The sequence below is a fragment of the Eutrema salsugineum genome, unplaced genomic scaffold (genome assembly GCF_000478725.1).
Source record: "Eutrema salsugineum unplaced genomic scaffold, Eutsalg1_0 scaffold_18, whole genome shotgun sequence".
NCBI lineage: Eukaryota > Viridiplantae > Streptophyta > Magnoliopsida > Brassicales > Brassicaceae > Eutrema > Eutrema salsugineum.
In genome coordinates, this window is record NW_006256846.1 from 265,074 (window position 1) to 286,513 (window position 21,440).

The window sequence follows — 21,440 nt, forward strand, 5'->3', positions numbered from 1 at the left end:
ACATCACTGGAGGTGTCCTAGTTTTGATGCTGCTCCTTGCACTGATCTGAACGTGCTTGTAGTGAGGGCTGGAGCTCGTTTTTGTGCATTGTTCCTCTTGCCAGCCCCTGTTGCCATGGTCTGGAAGCTCCTCTGAACAGCCCGTGGCATTCTTTTGTTCTTCCTCTAACACATTGCCACGGCTTGGATGTGACCGTGGCAAAGAGACCATGGCAAAAGCCGAAGGTTCTGCTGCCTTAAAACATGTTGCCACGCCTTGAATCTACCCGTGGCATTCCTCTCGTGGCAAAAGCCGAATGGTGGTCTATTCAAAATTCAACTTGCCACGTTTCAATTCTGGGCGTGGCAATCTCCCCATGGCAATCACCGAAGATTGGCATCCAAGAAAAAGCCTCATGCCACGCCTGGGTCAAGCAGTGATTCATGGTCGTGGCAAACTGTGGACTTAGCCAAATTTTGCATTTCCTTGCATCTTGTCAACCATTCCTTGAGGCCAAACAACACCAGGTCATCTGTAACCTGAACACACTCCACAAGACACATCAAAACATCCTAAAAACAGCAAAAGAAAGCATTAAAAAGAATAGTTACAAAGGATAAGCTTGGGGTGTCTCCCAAGAGCACTTTGTTTAAAGTCACTAAGTTTGACTTCTTACACTCTTTTTTAGTGAGGGAGAGGAGGAGCTTTGATGCTCCTTGTCTTGTCCATGAATTTAAGCATGACAAAATGTGAGTATATCAGGAGCTCGGTAGACGTTATCTTCAGGGAGACACTCAGAAGGATGAGAATCGACCACTCTGAGGTGACGGCAATCCCTAAACCCTTCATCTGGGTCGAGGCCGACTTTTACGCAAGCATAAAGGACGCTCAAGTCGAACACTTCGTCTGGAAAAATATCATCTGCCGGCATGGAGTCCCCTACAAAATAGTCACCGACAACGGATCCCAGTTCATCTCAACTCGCTTCGAAGCTTTCTTCGGCACTAAACGGCATTCAAGCAAGGGAATGGACAAGCCAAAGCGGCTAACAAGACAATCCTAGATGGCTTGAAAAAGAGGCTCGACGCCAAGAAGGGACGATGGGCAGACGAACTCGAAGGAGTCATTTGTCGCATCGGACGACTCCGCACCGAGCCACTGGAGAAACTCCATTCGCTCTCATCTATGGAACAGAGTGCGTAATCCCTCCCCGAGGTGGATTTCCCCAGAATTCGACAAAGACTTCTGCCAGGACAGGAAGGTTTGAATCACTTAATGATGCTGGATGAGCTCGACTTGATCAACGAAAGGCGCGACCAGGCTCTAATCCAAATCCATAACTACCAACAAGCAATGGCAAGATACTACAACAAAAATGTCTGAAGCCAAAGATTTAAAGAAGGAGAGCTCGTCCTTCGAAAAGTCTTCCAAAAAAACACTGTAGAGAGGAATGAAGGAAAGCTCGGAGCAAATTGGGAAGGCCCCTACAAAATTACAAAAGTAGTTCGCTCATGAGTCTACGAACTTGTGACAGTAGCTGACGAAGCAATTCCAAGATCGTGGAATGCAATGCACCTAAAGAAGTATTATCACTAAGACTACAACACGATCAACATGAACTACGGGACGGCTTAATCCCTGCAAAGAGTACGTAGGCAGCCCATCCTCGGACGGGTTCAGCTGTCCCCCCTCCTAAAAAGGGGAGGGTGGTACGTATACACTTATACTTACATCATTTTTAAGATTTTTAGCCCGTCGAGTCTACAGTCTCTAAGATCATATTCACTTCGGCGAATTTTTCATTCACTTTTTCTAGTTTTTCATTCACTAATTTTCACTTCGGCGAAATTTTTCAGCGAAAAACCTTCTTTCAATCTTACTGATTTTGTGATAAACCCTAAAGATTTCGGATCCCTTAAGTTTTACTTAACAAATTTTTGGTTGTGCGAGTTTTGGCTCACACAATTTGGCGTCGTCTATGGGGAATCAAAAATTTCTTACTCTAAAATCGACAAGACTTTAAGATCCTAAGAACATGGCAAGCAACACCTCCGATGACGAGAACAACAACAACAACAACAACGATAACGGCGCAGAGAAGGACGCTCCACCATCGGGCACAACAACGGCGACAACTGAAACCCAAGAGGAGATGCGAAACATGATGGATACGAAAATCGACGAGCAGGACAAAAGGAACGAGGCGATCACGGAAAGACTCGACGCGATGACGGCTGAAAGACGACACCCGACCTGGAGAGCCAGGATCTCTGACCTGATAGATGGAGTTAGGAGGCGCTTCAATTTCTCAACACCAGCAGGAGCCTCGGGTAGCGGCACAAGAAATCTCATGGCTCCGCCAATGTTTCGTCCCCTCGGCGAGAAAACCCCTGCAGCAACCCGAATCAATGTGAGCGAGCCGCCTCCCCTTCGTCAGAATTCAAGACGACGAGGCGAAGAGAGGAGAACGACTTGATCGACGTGGACGCCCAACAAAACGACACAACCAGGAACTCGCAACAAAACGGCTCGGCTAGGCGGATAAGTCAAGAAGAGCTTGCTTCGGCACTAAATGGCATTCAAGCCGACCCGGTTCAGGACGACAACCCAACTGAGGAAGAGGAAAATCTCCAATGGGTCGAGCAAGCAGAGCATGAAGACGAGCCGAGGAGAGAAGATCAGGAGCAACTTCGCCAATCTAAGAGAACGACCCGCGCACAAACCCTCGAGATCGAAGAGCTGCGAGCCTCAATGGCTTGGACTATGGCCGAGAATACGTGCCATGAAATCTCAGGTGCATAACGCGACAAGCGCCACGCCAGAGAACACCGTTCACAGCAAGAATCACGGAGGCTAGGATCCCCGAGCCTGGCATAGTTAGAATCCCGTTCTACGAAAGCTCTACTGACCCGAAGGCGCACACCACAGCGATTTGAATAGCAATGGGACGAGCCTTGGAATGCTGCCAATCTGACCGAGCGGGAAGTGGACGCCGGATATTGCGTACTATTCGTTGAACATCTCAAGGGAGCCGCATAGGAGTGGTTTTCGAGACAGGAGCATAACTCAATCGGCAGTTTCCAACAGCTCTCCGCTTTGTTCCTCAAGCAGTATTCGATGTTCATGGATCGAGGAACCTCTGACGCCGACCTATGGACGCTATCCCAAGGACCGAACGAAGCACTTCGAGACTACATGGCAAGATTCAAAGCGGTTGTGTTCAAAGTTGAAGGAATAAGCGACAAGGCTGCACTCGAGGCTCTGAAGCGATCTTTGTGGTATAAATCCGATTTCCGACGGGAGATGGCCCTCAACACACTGCCAAAAATTCAGGATGCCTTACATCGGTCATCAGAATTTTCGTCGTAAATGAAGAAGAAATGAAAAATCTGGACGAGCAGTATGAAACGACGAAAGCAGCAATCTGGAGCTCAATCCTAAAACATCCCCCGAAGAAAGGTAACCCTTTGAACAACGCAACAACACAAAGCTCGGAGGAACCAAGAAGCAGAGGCGCCCACAACTACCAAGTAGGCGCTGGACACAGAAGGGAAGAGCCGCGTGGAAACACTTGGGTAAGGAGGCCCACCAACTACGACGAAAAGGCGTTCTGAGAGTATCATCAAACCTATGGGCACTCGACGGCGCAATGCCGAACCCTAGGAGCAAAACTCGCGGCTAAAATGGCAGCAGGAAAGCTCCAGAGCACGGTGAATCTTAAAGACCTCATCTCTACCGAGCCAAAAGAGGGAACCGAGCAGAGTGGTGCGGCAGAACCCATAAATCCGCCCTAACGAGGCGATAATACCAAGCGCGACAGGGGAGGTCAACCTGAAGAATGACCCGAGCCGAGACAAAGGATCAACATGATCATGGGTGGATCCCAATATTACCAAGACACGGTATCTTCCATCAAAGCCTATCAGTGCCGAGCCGAAGCAAAGGAGAATTTGACCAAACCAACCGATATCCCAAACACGGTAATCTCTTTTGTCGAGGAGGAAACGGCAGGGATAGATAGACCACACACCGATCCACTGGTGATCGAGCTGACGATCAGAGACAACGATGTAGCAAGATTACTCATCGATACCGGGAGCTCGGTAGACGTTATCTTCAGGGAGACACTCAGAAGGATGAGAATCGACCTCTCTGAGGTGACGGCAATCCCTAAACCCTTCATCTGGGTCGAGGCCGATTTTTACGCAAGCATAAAGGACGTTCAAGTCGAACACTCCGTCTGGAAAAATATCATCTGCCGGCATGGATTCCCCTACAAAATAGTCACCGACAACGGATCTCAGTTCATCTCAACTCGCTTCGAAGCTTTCTGCAAGAAATGGAAAATCCGTCTGAGGAAATCCACGCCAAGATATCCACAAGGGAATGGACAAGCCGAAGCGGCTAACAAGACAATCCTAGATGGCTTGAAAAAGAGGCTCGACGCCAAGAAGGGACGATGGGCAGAAGAACTCGAAGGAGTCATTTGGTCGCATTGGACGACTCCGCGCCGAGCCACTGGAGAAATTCCACTCGCTCTCGTCTATGGAACAGAGTGCGTAATCCCTCCCCGAGGTGGATTTCCCCAGAATTTGACGAAGACTTCTGCCAGGACAGGAAGGTTTGAATCACTTAATGAGGCTGGATGAGCTCGACTTGATCAAGGAAAGGCGCGACCAGGCTCTAATCTGAATCCAGAACTACCAACAAGCAACGGCAAGATACTACAACAAAAATGTCCGAAGCCAAAGATTTAAAGAATGAGACCTCGTCCTTCGAAAAGTCTTCCAAAACACTGTAGAGAGAAATGCAGTAAAGCTCGGAGCAAATTGGGAAGGCCCCTACAAAATTACAAAAGTAGTTCGCTCAGGAGTCTACGAACTTGCGACAGTAGCTGACGAAGCAATTCCCAGATCGTGGAATGCAATGCACCTAAAGAAGAATTATCACTACGACTACAACACGATCAACATGAACTACGGGACGGCTTGATCCCTACAAAGGGTATGTAGGCAGCCCGTCCTCGGCGGGTTCAGCTGTCCCCCCTCCTAAGAAGGAGAGGGTGGTACGTATACACTTATATTACATCATTTTTAAGATTTTTAGCCCGTCGAGTCTACAGTCTCTAAGATCATATTCACTTCGGCGAATTTTTCATTCACTTTTTCTAGTTTTTCATTCACTAATTTTCACTTCGGCGAAATTTTTCATTCACTTATAGTCACTTTGGAAATTTTTGAGAAACTCATTTTCATTCACTTACCCACTTGTTTTTCACTTCACCTAGACTTTTACATATCCTTGCATTTGCTTCGGCAAAACTTTTCTTATTTCAAACACCTCGTCTCGTTGCTGGCCACAACGAGACAATAATCACAAAGTTCTCTAAATGGACTTTTACCATATTTCCTAGGACGAGGGTGAAAGTTACATCCTCTACTGATTAAAATTAAGCGCGCTATACAAATTCAGACCAAAAACGTATCGGTCGCCACGGTTCACCATCGCACACGAGATTATAAGTCGAGACTACATAGCTTTCTCTAAAACCGAGGCAAACCCTTAAATCCCGGCAAACGCATTCACCCTCTCGGGAACGCCGGTCTATAATCAAATTCTAATACCGTCTACTCAGGACATAAGCCTCGACAACAAGTAACTCAAACTTAACGCCTCAGAAGGTTAAAACTATATCTGAGTTAAAATACCTCGTTATATGCTTTCCCTTTTCTAACTCAACACCTCGGTATTAACATTCAAAGACATAAAGGAACGTCAATTCCCTTTGCGAAAATTGTCTAAACAAGGACATACCTCCCAGCTCGGGAGCGCTACTCATTTGACATTTTATAAGATCCATTCGATATTTAGGGTATCAAAACAGCTTTTTCAAGACATTCCATCAAATTTTTAGAACAGCTCGACCAGAAAAAAAAACAACAAAAGCATCCCTAACTCGGCTCAACAAACTACCTGAAAACACCCACTTTTGACAAGAACTTTTCTCAAACAAACAGCTCGCAACACACGACACACAATTTCCACAAAATTGGTAAGGCAAAACAGGCGATTCAAGCAAGAGATGGAAAAAGTCACTATCATACAAACTTAAGTTCAACGGTTAAGTGGATAAAGCCATCCAGGCACAAGGTTCAGAAATAAGGAAGAGCATGAATACAGATAAAGCCATCCAGACACAAAAAAACACAAGTAAAAACTCAAAAAATCAACTATCCCTCCTGGTTCGGATCGAAGACGCCCTCAGCTGCAAGATCATTAGCCCTCGGGGTGTTCATGTTAGATCCCGTCGGATCCACAATTCCAACCGCAGCGGCGGATACGTCGAGCGGCTTGTTACCCATACAAGAGTCAACGGAGTCCGGGGAAACCGGAAAAACGACTAATTTCTCCCTCAGATCTGTGACAGGATGCTCGAACACCTCCTCGGCTCCAATCAGCTCGGCCTCCCAGCTCTTCAGTTTCTCCTCTTCCATGTCGAGGCTCGCATCTGGTTTCCAAAGGTCGCCGATAAGAACAAGGTTGCTCCGAATTTGACCGAGGTCGTTTTCATCTCTTTTTGCCTTCTCCAAATCTCCCATCTTCTTCTCGATCTCGGCTAGACGCTCCTGGAACTTAGCCGCCGCCTCATGCCTGTCCTCCTTTTTAGCGACCTTCACCCGAGACTCAAGAAGTGCATCCTTGGCCGCGATCTGCCTCTTCAAGGAAGCAATTTCGCTATTCTTTCGGACCCGAGACTCCTCAAAACGAATAACCGCCTTATCAAGATCGGCCTTTATAGTCCCTTTCTCTCCCTCCAGCGCAGCAATTCTTGCTAATGCTTTGTCCAGCTCGGTTTTGGACAGCGAAGCGTCATGTTTTGCCTCGTCCACACGACGCTCATCCTTGAGCGCGTCGGCTTCGTACCCAGCCAACAGCTCGTTCACCGCAGCGATAAACTGACAGACAGAGAAAAAAACCAGCAGAATCTTTCTGTTCGTCGGGGATGTTGGAGGTCGTCTCGGCAGCAATCCCCCTTCTTCGTGATCGCCAGTTTTGCCCTCGGCATCTCCCGAATCAACAACATGCGCCTCGTCGCTAGGTTTGTGCGCAGTCCTCGGCTCGTCAGGAGAAGACATGACTTCCCCTCGTTTGACAATTTCCTCAGCTCGTTTGGCAATCTCCTCAGCTTCTCTCTTCTTCCTTTCCCTGAAAGTCTCCACCACCAGTTTATCTTGTGTATCTCTTGATGAATTGGATAACTCCGAGCTAACCGAAACCCCCACTAAAATGGATCGGGCTCTTTTAACTCTTTCGAGGGAGAAGTGGCATTTCCAATTAGTCCTCCCAGCAGCTAGTGTATCCCAAACCACGAACAGATCGTCGTGACACGGAGGAAGGAAATCGCGAACTGCAAAACAACTAAACAATGAAAACATTAGAATCAAGATATAAAATCCGAAATCTTCCGAGCCGAAGGAAGACATCGATCGGATACCAAGCGGTCCCCAATCGGTCTTGGTCTTGCGGATAAAGTTATCACCAATTGATGCCCTGTTGACCCGGACGAAGAAAAAACAATCATCCCAAAAACTGTCTTTGCTGGGAAAGCCGCTGATAATCTTTCGGCGCGCCTTGCTCGAGATATCAAAATTCTTCCCACCAGGAGCCTTACAGATTTCCAACGAATTCAGCAGGTAGTCAAGTTTGATGTCTATGCGAGATTCGTAACTCCGCACCAAAATCCCGATCATATACCGAAGTCCTCTCGGCTTAATCTGATCAATAGATATCCCGTGTTTCCAAAGGTTCAAAGAATCACTTCGGGAATAGGGAACCACAGAAAGCAGAGATCAAAGAAGCCTTCATAGACGGTGAAGTGATCGGCAGGCGGAAGATGAGCACGATCGGTGGGCCTCGGTACGACGAACTCAACCTCCTTGGAAATCCCAAAACGATTACGAAGGGCTTCTAGGGATTCGACTGAAGATAAGGAAGAGCCGGGAGGATCTGGTCGTAGCTTCTTCTTTTGAACCCTAGTTTGCCTGGAAGACGAGGCGGCTCGGCTCGAGATTAGGCGTTCAATTTCTCGCTTCGCCTCGACTGGGTAGAATGAAAAAATCTCTTCCTCGGCTTTCACCTTAAAAAGATTGATAGTATCGCCACGGTTGGGAGCCGAACCATGGGAAGAGCCCGTCGAGATATCCGCCCTGCCGTCATGAGATCTCGTAAAAATATGTGCCGCAAGATCATCGACAAAATCCTCGCTAAAGTCGGCACAAGACCTCGCTCGGCCTCGACGAATTTGTCTCAACTCTCGATCTCGGCAACCTCATCGCTTCGGTCAGCAGAGGTGCTCGCTTTGGCACCACTGTTGCCGCGCTCGGTAGGGCTTTGAAGCTCGACAGTTTTGTCATCTCGATCGACGAAGGTTTTCGCCTCGGCACTATCGTCACCCTGGTTGATAGGGTCTATCGCGGTTTGGCGCCCCCATCATCTCTCTCAGGAGAGATACTCGCCTCGGCATTGTGATGGTCGTGTAAACTGCGTGATGGAACAAGTTTTACCCTTAACAAAACAAATGAAAGCCGCAAGTGCACAGCTGATCAGTTGCAGTATTTAGGGATCGAATCCACAGAGATTTGTGTGCCTGGTATTCTTCTACGGTTTTTTTAACTTTATGTCTAGACTAATTTGGTTTTAAAGGGTGGTTGTTTTTCTTGCGAATTAAACTAAAACAAAAGAAAGCAAATAAATCTATCCTAAAAAGCGGGTAAGAAAATCGAATGAAATGCAATTAGAATAAGCAAATATCGAATGAAAGACTAATAAGGCAAGTAAAATATCGCATGAAAGGTAAATAAAGCAAGTAAAAAATGAACTAAGGAAATTGAAATGCAGGTCTAAGAAAGCAAGTACAAATCGATGGAATTGTAAACTATGGCTAAAAACGCTAAGCTTTTGGGAACTCTAATGGATCATAATCGGTTTTAACACTAAGGTAGATAGATTGGGATTAACGGATAACGATATATGGGTTCTAGAGCTAGAGTACGGCGGTATGACTACGTCACTGTCGTGATCATAACCAACTGTTTCTCGCAACCCTGACCAGTAGGTTTCCACTCTGGCCCTGGAAGGGAGAGAACGCAAGAGCTGCACAAGACTCGTCAATACTCACGATCTCGCCGCAGGTAGGTTTCCACTCCTACGGAAAAATCGCTTGTTTCATTCTAGGGCTGATACTTAATGAAAACTTTCGCAACACTAACTATCTAGATCAGATACTAGGTGATCAATCAAGCATACATGCAATAAGAACAAGAATAAACAGAGAACAGGTCGAAATCCCAGATCTATTAACCTAGATGTCTTAATCGATTATGAGAGCCCCTTTCGGGAACCCTAAGCCCAACTCGGGATCTACTCAGACATGGCTGAGTTCGACATCCTCATTGGTTTTAATAAAAGTAATGAAAAACAGTAAAGAAAAGAGATAAAGAAAGCTTCTCTATTGAAGAACTCGGACTTGAACAATCTTCTACAAAAATCTCATAAAAACGGCTAAAGGAAAAGGGTTTCTGTAAAGTATGAAGGGTTGTGTCTAAAAACGACCTAAATGACATGTATTTATAGTCTCTAATACTCCATGGTCTCTAGGGTTCCGGAATTGAGGCTGAGAATGACTTTGGGCTTCAGATAAGTGGGCTTTAACTCGGAGATTGATTGCCGCGGTCGGGAGTGTTGTGACCGCGGCAATTGGCTTGTTGGCCGCGGTCGGGAAGCTTCTGACCGCGGCAAATAGCTTGTTGGTCGCGGTCGCGTGAGTTGCTGACCGACTTCGAGTGGCTCCGGGGCTAATGGAATATCTTGAGATCCAACCGTTGGAATGTCTCCAAACCAAGTGCATTTGAAAGCTGGCAAATCTGATCTCCATATTGCAGAATGAGTCACTGAAACGTGACAAAGTTGGAAAAGAAGACGGTCAGATCATGACCCATGATGCAAACGTGGCTGAGTACAGAAAAAAGGGCAAAGGCAAACCATCCAACAAGGCTGTGCCTAACAAGTTTCCTCCACGAAACAACACTAGTTTCAAGAAGCAAGGTCAAGCACCCATGAAGAACAAGTTCAATGAAAAGTGTACTATTGCAACAATTTTGCTGTTCCAAATCATTTCGGGAAACACCGGGAATCACCGGGAATCACCAGGTAACACCAGGTAAACACCAGACAACACCAAAAAGCGGCAGAAATCCGCGGCGTCACCTCAACGACCAACGGCCGCGGTCAGAAGACGCGCGACCGAGGTGATTGAGGGCTTGGCCGCGGTCACGTTCACGGTGCCGCGGTCGATGGACCCTTGGCCGCGGGTCGAACGGTCGCGACCTTGGCTCTTCCTCCTGCGACCTATTGTCCAATCTTCTCGTTTTTGCCGGGCCGAGCAGCTAAAAACCTACCTTTTCTTCTTGGTATTTCTAATTTTCTGATTTTTTTGTGTTTTTGTTTTATAACATACCTAAAACTTAAAAAGAAAAAGAGAGCATAAATTGTAAAAAGGAAAAGAAAACTAAAAGAAAGAGTACCTAAATGGGTTGCCTCCTTTTCTATCGGCTTCTCCTTTTCTTTCTCTTTTGGCCTGTTTCCTTTGCTTGGAAATTCATCTAAGATAGTAGGATAGTACTTTTTTCTGTCCACATTGAGGAAAACAGCATGCCGGTTTGCGTGATCGATAATTGCTCCTACTGTAGCTAGGAATGGTCTCCCGAAAATGAGTGGCCTCTCCTTGTCTTTATCCATCTCCAGGACTTGGAAATATGCTGGAACAATCTTATCTCCCACTAGAACTTGTAGATCATGAATCGCCCCTTCAGTATCTTTTTGAGATGAATCTCCAAAGATAACCTTAACCGTCGATGTCCTTAAGGTTTTTATGCCCAATTTTTCGGCAAATGCCTTAGACATGATGTTGACATTGGCTCCGAAATCACACAAGCAGTCGGTAAACTTGATTCCTGAAATGAAACACTGGAAAACAAAACGTCCCGGATCATCGGCTTTTGTAAGCCTTTGAAACGGTGATCGTTCAGGTACCTTAAACGGTGGCTGCTTGGGATCGATATCTTTGTATAGTGGTACAAGGATTGGGGTTTCTTCTTTCTTTCCATCGGTTCCGGCCGCTTCTTCAGGCAATGTGGTTATGGCGTTGCAAAACTTCTTAGGGTTATCTTCAACTCTTCCTGGAAGTACTCCACTTTGCCTCTTCATAGAGTCGGCTGTTTGGGCGACTTGCAAATTTAACTTTTTTACGTGCGAAGATAAAGTTTCAAACTTACCATTCAGATCATTGTACATGCAGTCCACTTTCACGTTCACGTCTTTAGATGCTTTTTCGTTCGTCATAACAAGCTGTTGGATTGACTGTTCAAGTCCCTTTCTCTTTTCACGTTTTTTTTTTTTTTTTTTTGTTTTTTGGAGAAAACACCTTTAGATATAGAGTCTTAGAGAGCACGAATTTACCAGTTAATATCTGTCTTGTAAAGCTTTATTATGTTTCTGATACTCTTCCTTCCCAATTCCATTCAGTCTCCTTTGTGAGTGACTGAAAACTGCGTCGCTCCTCTTCTCTCCGACGTTTTTGCACATATCTGCTGATATAAACTAAAGAGAGAATGCATGAGGATTGAAAACAAGGGTTTTGGGTTTAGGGTATGGTACCAGATAAAGATAAACTGGTCATCTAGGACGACAAATAGTGGTAAAAGTGATGGTAAAAGATCTCCTAGATGTGTATGTCGATGCCTGCCTAAAATCAATGATGAGAAAATTAGATATCAATATCAAGTCCAAAGAAAATGAGCTAGTATATCCTGTCAGAAAGAATCTCCATGAATAGAAGTCCTCTGGTGGGAGTTTGTAGTGCAAGTACTCTAGCTACCGCCTAGTCTAGTGCTAACCACAAATGAGCTATCATGCATAGTGTAGAAGTGTGCAGGTCTAAATCATCATAGTTTTGCGTCAAACATTCCTGAAAAATACTTAATGTCGAATAGGTTACATATTAAAATTTAAAAAGTACTTGAAATTTAAAAGCAAAGCAGGAACATGATTAGTACGGATAGACATCCTCCCCCAGACTTAAATCACACTGTCCCTAGTGTGAAAAAGTTGGTGAGAACATGGTGAATAAAAGCAAAATAAAATATAATATAATAAAAGAAAAGAAAATGGTGATAGAACTGTGATGGTAGTGAAGTGTCGTCTGCGAACTGGTGCTGCTCCTGTAAGAAGGTGACAACGCGCTCAAAGCATCGTCCCTGTCTCTCAACTCTGCGCTCCAGATCGGAATGAGTGTGTGATGATGTAAATGATGAGGTGTGGCCAGTCGAAATAGATGGCTGAAAATGAGCACGGGCCGCAGCTGCATCACGCTTCGCCTTGGCCACTATGTATTAGCCAATGGTGAATGGTAGACGAGGTACAGATGGCAGAAAATCATCGGATACCGGAGTCCATCGTAGGCGTCCTCCGTTGCACAATCTCGGGATAGATGCTGAACGTAAGCGGACTCGGTGCTCCTCGGTGCCCTTGCAATATTTGTAACCAAACCTGTCTGGATCGAAAGCGGCACGAGAGATAATGTGATCGCGAGAGAGATAAAGTAGATCATACCAGACATCGGGAAGTGGATCATCAGATGAGAAATCGAATCCTACAGCCTGTAGTATCGCTGTAATAGCACTCCCGAAAGCTGGAGTAGCGTCCTCGCAACCATGTAAATCATGCTTCTTGAAACGCCTTGCATAGTCCACTCTCGGGTTTGTCTCCCTCCCAATGTATCGAATTTGTGGTGGCTCGGGAGCTGCTCGTGTTTCTCTTGAGTGCTGGAGCAATCTCATCACATAGCTTCTTCTTCTTGGTCTGGCTTGGTTTAGCATGTACTCTCCTAGAGTAGCACCATCGGGAATGTTTTCGGAGCTGCCACCGGTGCGACGGCTCCTTCGGGATCTGGTTTCGTCCATTTTCTGCAAAATGAAATGGTTCTTGGAAAAAGAATGAATATGGATGCTGATTTTAACACATTAAGATCTGTTATACTAATACTAGTACAAAGAGATTAATTAAAACCATGAGCAAGCAAAAATTATATTGAATTAGAGAAATCAAGTAGTTCATGACTAAATTCAGATTTTTGATGTTCTTAACATAGAAATCTTCTAAAAATCGGTTTTGATGAGCAATTTCCATGTAAATTCTAAAGATTACCCAATACTAATCACTAATCACACAAGACTAAATTAAATTCATCAATTTTGCTGTTCCAAATTCGATTTTTATTAAGCTTGTAGAATCCAAATTTCAAAAATCTCAATTTCTCTTAAGCTAGGTGCTAAAATCGTTTTTAGATAATCTAAATGGATAATCTATCATTCTTAAGCTATTTCCACCATCAATAGACCAAGATTTTGGGTTTTTAAAGAAAACCCTAAGTTCAAAATCGAGTAAGAATGGTGAGTTTGAGGTTCATACCTTGCTGGAAAGAGAGAACTGATGGCAGAATTGAAATCAGCTTTGAAAAAGAGTGAGGTTTGAGCCAAAAATCTCTTAAAAAGCTTAAGAATTGAAAAATGTGTTCTTTCTCCTAAATCTTTAAGTCTTTTGGAAGAGAAGAGAAAAAAGAGTTTTGATCCAAAAAGTTTGTTTCTTTTCTTTAAAAAGCATTTTTGAAGCAAAAACGGAAAATTTCTGGAAATTTTTAAGTTTATGGGAACTTACCTTTTCTTGTTTGCACATTAGAAAAGTTTAAAACTTACGGAGGATCTTTTCGGGTTTTACCGGGAACATTTCGGGAAACACCGGGAATCACCAGGAATCACCAGGTAACACCAGGTAAACACCAGGCAACACCGAAAAGCGGCAGAAATCCGTGGCGTCACCTCAACGACCAACGGCCGCGGTCAGGAGACGCGCGACCGAGGTGATTGAGGGCTCGGCCGCGGTCACGTTCACGGTGCCGCGGTCGATGCACCCTTGGCCGCGGGTCGAACGGTCGCGACCGCGGCTCTTCCTCCTGCGGCCTATTGTCCAATCTTCTCGTTTTTGCCAGGCCGAGCAGCTAAAAACCTGCCTTTTCTTCTTGGTTTTTCTAATTTTCTGATTTTTTTGTGTTTTTGTTTTATAACATACCTAAAACTTAAAAAGAAAAAGAGAACATAAATTGTAAAAAGGAAAAGAAAACTAAAAGAAAGAGTACCTAAATGGGTTGCCTCCTTTTCTTCCGGCTTCTCCTTTTCTTTCTCTTTTGGCCTGTTTCCTTTGCTTGGAAATTCATCTAAGATAGTAGGATAGTACTTTTTTCTGTAAACATTGAGGAAAACAGCATGCCGGTTTGCGTGATCGATAATTGCTCCTACTGTAGCTAGGAATGGTCTCCCGAATATGAGTGGCTTCTCCTTGTCTTTATCCATCTCCAGGACTTGGAAATCTGCTGGAACAATCTTATCTCCCACTAGAACTTGTAGATCATGAATCGCCCCTTCAGTATCTTTTTGAGATGAATCTACAAAGTTAACCTTAACTGTCGATGTCCTTAAGGTTTTTATGCTCAAATTTTCGGCAAATGCCTTAGACATGATGTTGACATTAGCTCCGGAATCGCACAAGCAGTCTGTAAACTTGATTCCTGAAATGAAACACTGGAAAACAAAACGTCCCGGATCATCGGCTTTTGTAAGCCTTTGAAACGGTGATCGTTCAGGTACCTTAAACGGTGGCTGCTTGGGATTGATATCTTTGTATAGTGGTACAAGGATTGGGGTTTCTTCTTTCTTGCCATCGGTTCCGGCCTCTTCTTCAGGCAATGTGGTTATGGCGTTGCAAAACTTCTTTGGGTTATCTTCAACTCTTCCTCGAAGTACTCCACTTTGCTCTTCATAGAGTCGGCTGTTTGGGAGACTTGCACATCTAACTTTTTTACGTGCGAAGATAAATATTCAAACTTACCATTCAGATCATTGTACATGCAGTCCACTTTCACGTTCACGTCTTTAGATGCTTTTTCGTTCGTCATAACAAGCTGTTGGATTGACTGTTCAAGTCTACCGATTTGTGAAGCTAGCTGGTTCGTCGTGACTCCCTGCTGTTGTACAAATTGATTGTTAAAACCCGTACCTTTGTAGTTATATGGCTGTCGCGGTTGATATGGTACTATTCCCCCAAAGTTTCCACCTTGAAACTTGTTTTGGAAGGATTTTTGATGAGGTGGGTAGTACTGATCTTGAGGATTCTCCACATTTGGATTGCGGTAAGAGAGATTGTTGTAATTTGCATTCCGGAAGTTGTTGTTGAAGTTGTTGTTGGAGCGATTTTGGTATGGCACCAGTGCTCCTACGTAGTTCACATCTTCTTCTTGAAATGCTTGATTAATGTGATCGTTATCACTAGGTCCTTCATCTTCTGCGCCATTGTTGGTTTAACAGGCATGGATCGGGCGATTGTTGCTCTTCTGAAGCTGGCTCACCATGTTCTTCAACTCGGTTATCTCCTTGTTGTCTGTTCCGGTTTGCTTCATCGATCGATCGTATTCAAGACAGTCATTGCTATTGGCTTGAGCCAAATTTTCGATGAGAGCTCTTCCTTGGGTTATCGTCTTTTGCCCAAAATCTCCATTGCTAGCTGTATCAAATGAAAGTTTGTATTTTGGTTGCAAACCTCGGTAAAATGTGCTCAGCAAGCTTGATCCATGAAATCCATGGTGAGGGCAATCACGTTCATACTCCTTAAAACGTTCCCAAGCTTCATAGAAAGATGCCCTTGTTGAAAGGTTGAGATCTTCGTTCTCAAATTGTTCGACCTTGACTTAGTGTAGAAATGGTTTAGGAAATCAGTTCTACATTCTTCCCAATTGGTAATCGATCCTGCAGGCAAAGACTTCAACCAACGGTGAGCTTTATCTGCTAATGAAAAAGGGAACAACTTACACTTTAAATAGTCAGGTGGAACTTGGTTTGTTCTCATCATGCTGCAAATTTCTTCAAAAAGCTCGATATGGTCCATTGGGTGCTCAGAAGGAACTCCATGGAACTGGTTTTGCTTCACCAATGAGATGATTTGAGGCTTGACTTCAAACTCATTCCGGTTTGGAAATGGTACTTGAATTGCAGATCGATTCTGAAAATTTTGAGTAGGTGCATCAAAATCAGCTCTGCGATGGTTCCTGGCTTGTCTTCGGTGTTGATTTTCTGGCGGAATGGGGCGGTGAATGCGTTCATTCGGCTGCATTGCTGGGTGGTCACCATCGGCTGCATTGATGGGTGGACCAAGGTCTTCACGTCCTTCTCTCTCTCGGTTCTGGTGGTTTCTTGGAAGAACCTCATCCTCTTCTCCATCTTGTCGAGCATGATCACCTTCTATGTGATCATTCTCTTCCTTTTCTCCATGTTCGGACCCGTCTTGGTCCATATTTAAATTTCGATTAATAGGATCTCCAGGCTGGTCGTCATTGGTCATTCCTTGCGTTCGTCTAAGTCTTCGAAGTTCTCTTTCATGTCTTTCTATCTCGTCTAGAATTGGAATGTCTCCTGCAGGTCTACGCCTGGTAGTCATGCAATTCAGAGAAAAACAAAAGAAGGGAAAGATAGTTCAGAAAAAATTTAAGAAAGAACTAGAGATCAGGTGTCTAGAACAGAAGTTAAAACAAGAAAAATAGCAAAAGGCAGCAAAACAAATCCCCGGCAACGGCGCCAAAAACTTGATGGTCGTGTCAACTGCGTGAGTGAAGAAGTTTTACCCTTAACAAAACAAATGAAAGCCGCAAGTGCACAGCTGATCAGTTGCAGTATTTAGGGATCGAATCCACATAGAGTTGTGTGCCTGGTATTCTTCTACGGTTTTTTTAACTTTATGTCTAGACTAAATTGGTTTTAAAGGTTGGTTGTTTTTCTTGCGAATTAAACTAAAACAAAAGAAAGCAAATAAATCTATCCTAAAAATCAGGTAAGAAAATCGAATGAAATGCAATTAGAATAAGCAAATATCGAATGAAAGACTAATACGGCAAGTAAAATATCGCATGAAAGGTAAATAAAGCAAGTAAATAATGAACTAAGGAAATTGAAATGCAGGTCTAAGAAAGCAAGTAAAAATCGATGGAATTGTAAACTATGGCTAAAAACGCTGAACTTTTGGGAACTCTAAGGGATCATAATCGGTTTTAACACTAAGGTAGATAGATTGGGATTGACGGATAACGATATAGGGGTTCTAGAGCTAGAGTACGGCGGTATGACTACGTCACTGTCGTGATCATAACCAACTGTTTCTCGCAACCCTGACAAGTAGGTTTCCACTCTGGCCCTGGAAGGGAGAGAACGCAAGAGCTGCACAAGACTCGTCAATACTCACGATCTCGCCGCAGGTAGGTTTTCACTCCTACGGAAAAATCGCCTGTTTCTTTCTAGAGCTGATACTTAATGAAAACTTTCGCAACACTAACTATCTAGATCAGATACTAGGTGATCAATCAAGCATACATGCAATAAGAACAAGAATAAACACAGAACAGGTCGAAATCCCAGATCTCTAAACCTAGATGTCTTAATCGATTTTGAGAGCCCCTTTCGGGAACCCTAAGCCCAACTCGGGATCTACTCAGACATGGCTGAGTTCGACATCATCATTGGTTTTAATAAAAGTAATGAAAAACAGTAAAGAAAAGAGATAAAGAAAGCTTCTCTATTGAAGAACTCGGACTTGAACAATCTTCTACAAAAATCTCATAAAAACGACTAAATGAAAAGGATTTCTGTAAAGTATGAAGGGTTGTGTTTAAAAACGACCTAAATGACATGTATTTATAGTCTCCAATACTCCATGGTCTCTAGGGTTCCGGAATTGAGGCTGAGAATGACTTTGGGCTTCAGATAAGTGGGCTTTAACTCGGAGATTGATTGCCGCGGTCGGGAGTGTTGTGACCGCGGCGATTGGCTTGTTGGCCGCGGTCGGGAAGCTTCTGACCGCGGTCGCGTGAGTTTCTGACCGACTTCGAGTGGGTCTGGGGCTAATGGAATATCTTGAGATCCAACCGTTGGAATGTCTCCAAACTAAGTGCATTTGAAAGCTGGTTGATTCTTCTATAAGTTGTCCAATTTTGAGGGTGATCAGACGGTGAGAAGGTCTTCGTTTCTCCATGAGAGTTCTGACGGTCTGCATTTATCCAAACGAGTCTTTTTGTTCCATTTTGTGCCTCTTTATCCCAAATTACCTGAAAAATCTTTTAAAATCCGGAAACATAGAAATCCTTTGAAAACCTTTGAAAATGGAGTAAAAACACCTGTAAAAGATATTAAAATGATCCATAAAAATGGTCAAAATCCGGTGTTATCACATTGTCACCACCTCGGATCAGGGACGCGTCCGCCTCGGCGCCCCCTTCATCTCGGTCCAAAGCACGATTCATCACGACGCCTCGATTTATCTAGATCCAAGGGTTCTTCACCTTGGTTCGTGTGTTTAGATCTGAGAGATTGGCCTGAGAAAGCCGGTGGTGTAAAATCTTGTTGGCGGCACAGAGGAGAGTCGACGGAAGCAGCAAAAACCCTAGCCGAAAAGTAAAATAATTTAAAGAGAGAAAGAAGAGAGAAGGGAGAGCTGCCTTTATTAGAATTTGAGAAGCAGGAGTTATGAGAAGAATGAAGGCAGAAGGTCCCTTATATAGAAGCTCCAAGGCATGTGGGGACCACGTCGACCTCGGGAATCAGCAAAATATGAGTACGGCTCGTGGAATCCGGGCGATTTCACTAAAGGACGTACCTACTACTGACGTGGGTTCGACGCACGCGCTTCGGGTCATCGAAAATAAACAAAAAAAAAGAAAAAAGAAAAAAAAGAAGCATGTTCAATACGACCGAGCCCGTTCAGACTTGATAAAGGATCTCGAACCGTTTCACTGTCTTCATCACAACGACGCCTTGCCGTTTTCTCAAAAGCATGGCTCGGTACGAGCAGACAAAGTCACCGTGTCTTTAACATGGTTCGGCATCTTTTGAAAGTGCCTTGTCGGATCAGTGCCCGCTGATAACGCTTCACCCGCTCGACATCTTTTCGCAAAACGCCTCGTCGTTTATTCGGCTCGGCATAGCTTTTACAAGATGCCTCGTCGTTTATTCGGCTCGGCATAGCTTTTGCAAAATGTCTCGCCGTTATTAAGCTCGGCATAGCTTTCCAAATCGCCTCGCGTACAATCCTTTTCCTAGGGGTATCTCATCAAGCAGAGCAGACCGTGCCACGCCCTGTCGTTAACAAAACGGCTCGGCATTATCTCCTATCTCGACACGCCTCGTCACAAAACATAGCTCGGCATTATGTAGATACCACGTCGTTAAAAACAGTTCGCCGCTATTTTTGTCTAAGTAATCTCGTCTTCTGAATGGCTCGGAATTTTCCTTCGAATAGTCTCACCAAAGACGACTCGCTAGTATGCGTCATCAAAGAACGGCTCGTCATTTTTATACCCAAAACGCCTCAGCTGGAATTGTTCCACAACAGCTTAACTCGATGGTTTATCCCATGACTAGGAGCAATGAACCTCGTCACTTTTGTCTCCAAAATTGACGAGCTGGAGGGCTAACTGTTGGGGTCAGTTTCACCCTAATCAGATAATCCCATCTTGGAAATGACCAAGTATCGAAGAAAACCGATTTGGCAAGCCAGACACGAACCAAGCCGACCCACAAAACAAGTGGGCCGAACCATGTTCATCAAGGCGAGTGGGCCGAGCCGCGGACAAAGACAGACGGGCCGAGCCGTGAGGAGAACGAAGAATAGGCCTAGCTGCGCAAGAGGAAGAACGGGCCGAGCCGCTTTCTTTTGTCTTAGGCCGAGCCAGTTTTTCCAGATGGGCTGATTTGAAGTCCTGAAGGGCAAAAGCCCAAAACCCTAGGAAAGGCATTATGACGGTGGCCGCGCGAAGCGATAAGGAGATATTCCGAAAATCTCTCCCGAGATTCTCGGCTAGGCGGTTTAGAGAATTAGTATAAATAGCTGATGTATGCGATTCATTATGTAACTTTTCACAACTCGAGAGCAATAAGACTTAAACACTTTTCCAATGAAAAACCTTCTTTCGATCTTACTGTTCTTGCGATAAACCCTAGAAATTTCGGATCCCTTAAGTTTTACTTAACAAAATTTTGGTTGTGCGAGTTTTGGCTCACACACGAACCTCTTCAGCTTCTTTCTTTGGTAAACTAGCATCATCTGAACTCACACCAGGGTGTTGTTGTGCATCTTCATCAGGATCTTTGGGAGATTTCTAAGAAAACCTCACAATTGGCTCAATGTTGGGCATTTGTCCCATTCTTGCATCAATCTCCCATGCCTTGAGCTCGTCAGCCTGTGCTCGATTTCCTGCAACTCTTCGTCTATCTTCTCTTTATACCAGGAGGCGAATTCTCCAACTTCTTTGATCTCCTGTTTCGATTCGACGATATCACTTGAGTTTTGTATGATGTCATACCCTTGCCTTGTCTGCTCTGGTGCGACTTGGTTGATCATCCCAGCTAGTGTTTGTGCGTCCTTGTGGGTTTGTTCTTCCAAAAGTCGAACATGATTGGCCAGATCATCGAATTTTCTGTTGAACTCTTCAGAGATTGAACCAATTCTCTTAAGCAGTGTGTTTTCGGTGAGAATCTGTTGATCAAGGAACTCGTTTCCTTCGAGATGTCCCAAAAGTCTGCTGATCCTCAAGTTGTCCTCTTGCTGATTAGGGTTCTGCGGTGGAGGATGATAGGCGTGTGGCTCGAAAAAGGTCAGAGGAGGACCATAAGGATCTTTCCGGCGTCGAGCAGGCTCTTTGCGCCGGTAGTATGGATGATTTGGATGGCTGTATTGATCCATGTAGCTAAGATCTTGGGCTTGATGTTCTTCTCTGCGTCTGGTGGCTTGAGGAGTGTTGTAAAAACCTCCCTCATAGTAGGGATTTTGATTTATAGGATCCATTGCTTCAGGAATGGAAACAAAAGAACCGAAAAATGGAAATATGCAGAACAAGGGGTTCTAGAGTCGATTTACCACCCTTTCTTAGGGTTTTGCAGAAAAAAAACGCGTGACTTCCCCGGCAACGGTGCCAAAAACTTGATGTGTCTGCTGAGTGAGGGTGTCAAGTTTTACCCAAAATGAAATCAATAGTCGCAAGTGCACAGCTGATCTATTGTAGTACTTAGGGATCGAATCCACAGGGAAGGGGGATCTTTCCTACAAAAGCCTTCGAAAGAAATATAAAGTAAGGAAGTCTAGAACCAGGCGATTTTTGTAAGAATTTTGGTGGTGTCTTTAAAACGTAAAAACTAATCTTAACTTGAAGATACAGGAATTAAAATTACCTAATAACTAAACTTCATGAAATCAACTAAAAACGAGAAAAACGGCTAAACCTAATTGCTTAAATGAAAATCGATTGAAAGAG

At 44.4% G+C, this 21,440-nt stretch overlaps 1 protein-coding gene and 1 pseudogene across 1 annotated transcript; one reads left to right on the plus strand and one right to left on the minus strand.

Moving 5' to 3' along the window:
• Nucleotides 1-6,210: 6,210 nt before the first annotated feature.
• LOC112087297 (uncharacterized protein At3g60930, chloroplastic-like) lies at nt 6,211-20,872 on the minus strand. The gene is made up of 5 exons (XM_024157323.1): nt 20,632-20,872; nt 20,199-20,275; nt 7,800-8,117; nt 7,476-7,755; nt 6,211-7,388 (listed from the first exon to the last, which is right to left on the minus strand). Exons 1-5 carry the CDS (start codon nt 20,870-20,872, stop codon nt 6,211-6,213), a joined length of 2,094 nt encoding a protein of 697 aa, XP_024013091.1.
• LOC112087354 lies at nt 15,724-15,823 on the plus strand (annotated as a pseudogene).
• Nucleotides 20,873-21,440: the final 568 nt, after the last annotated feature.

Excerpts from the sequence above, each read along its gene's own strand:
- LOC112087297 (XM_024157323.1), bottom strand. The coding sequence starts at position 20,872 with ATGGATCAATACAGCCATCCAAATCATCCATACTACCGGCGCAAAGAG. Across the intron at positions 20,276-20,631 it reads CACACTGCTTAAGAGAATTG|ATCCTGATGAAGATGCACAA; the intron begins GTTCAATCTCTG and ends AATCTCCCAAAG. Across the intron at positions 7,756-7,799 it reads TGTGGTTCCCTATTCCCGAA|ATTAAGCCGAGAGGACTTCG; the intron begins GTGATTCTTTGA and ends TCTATTGATCAG.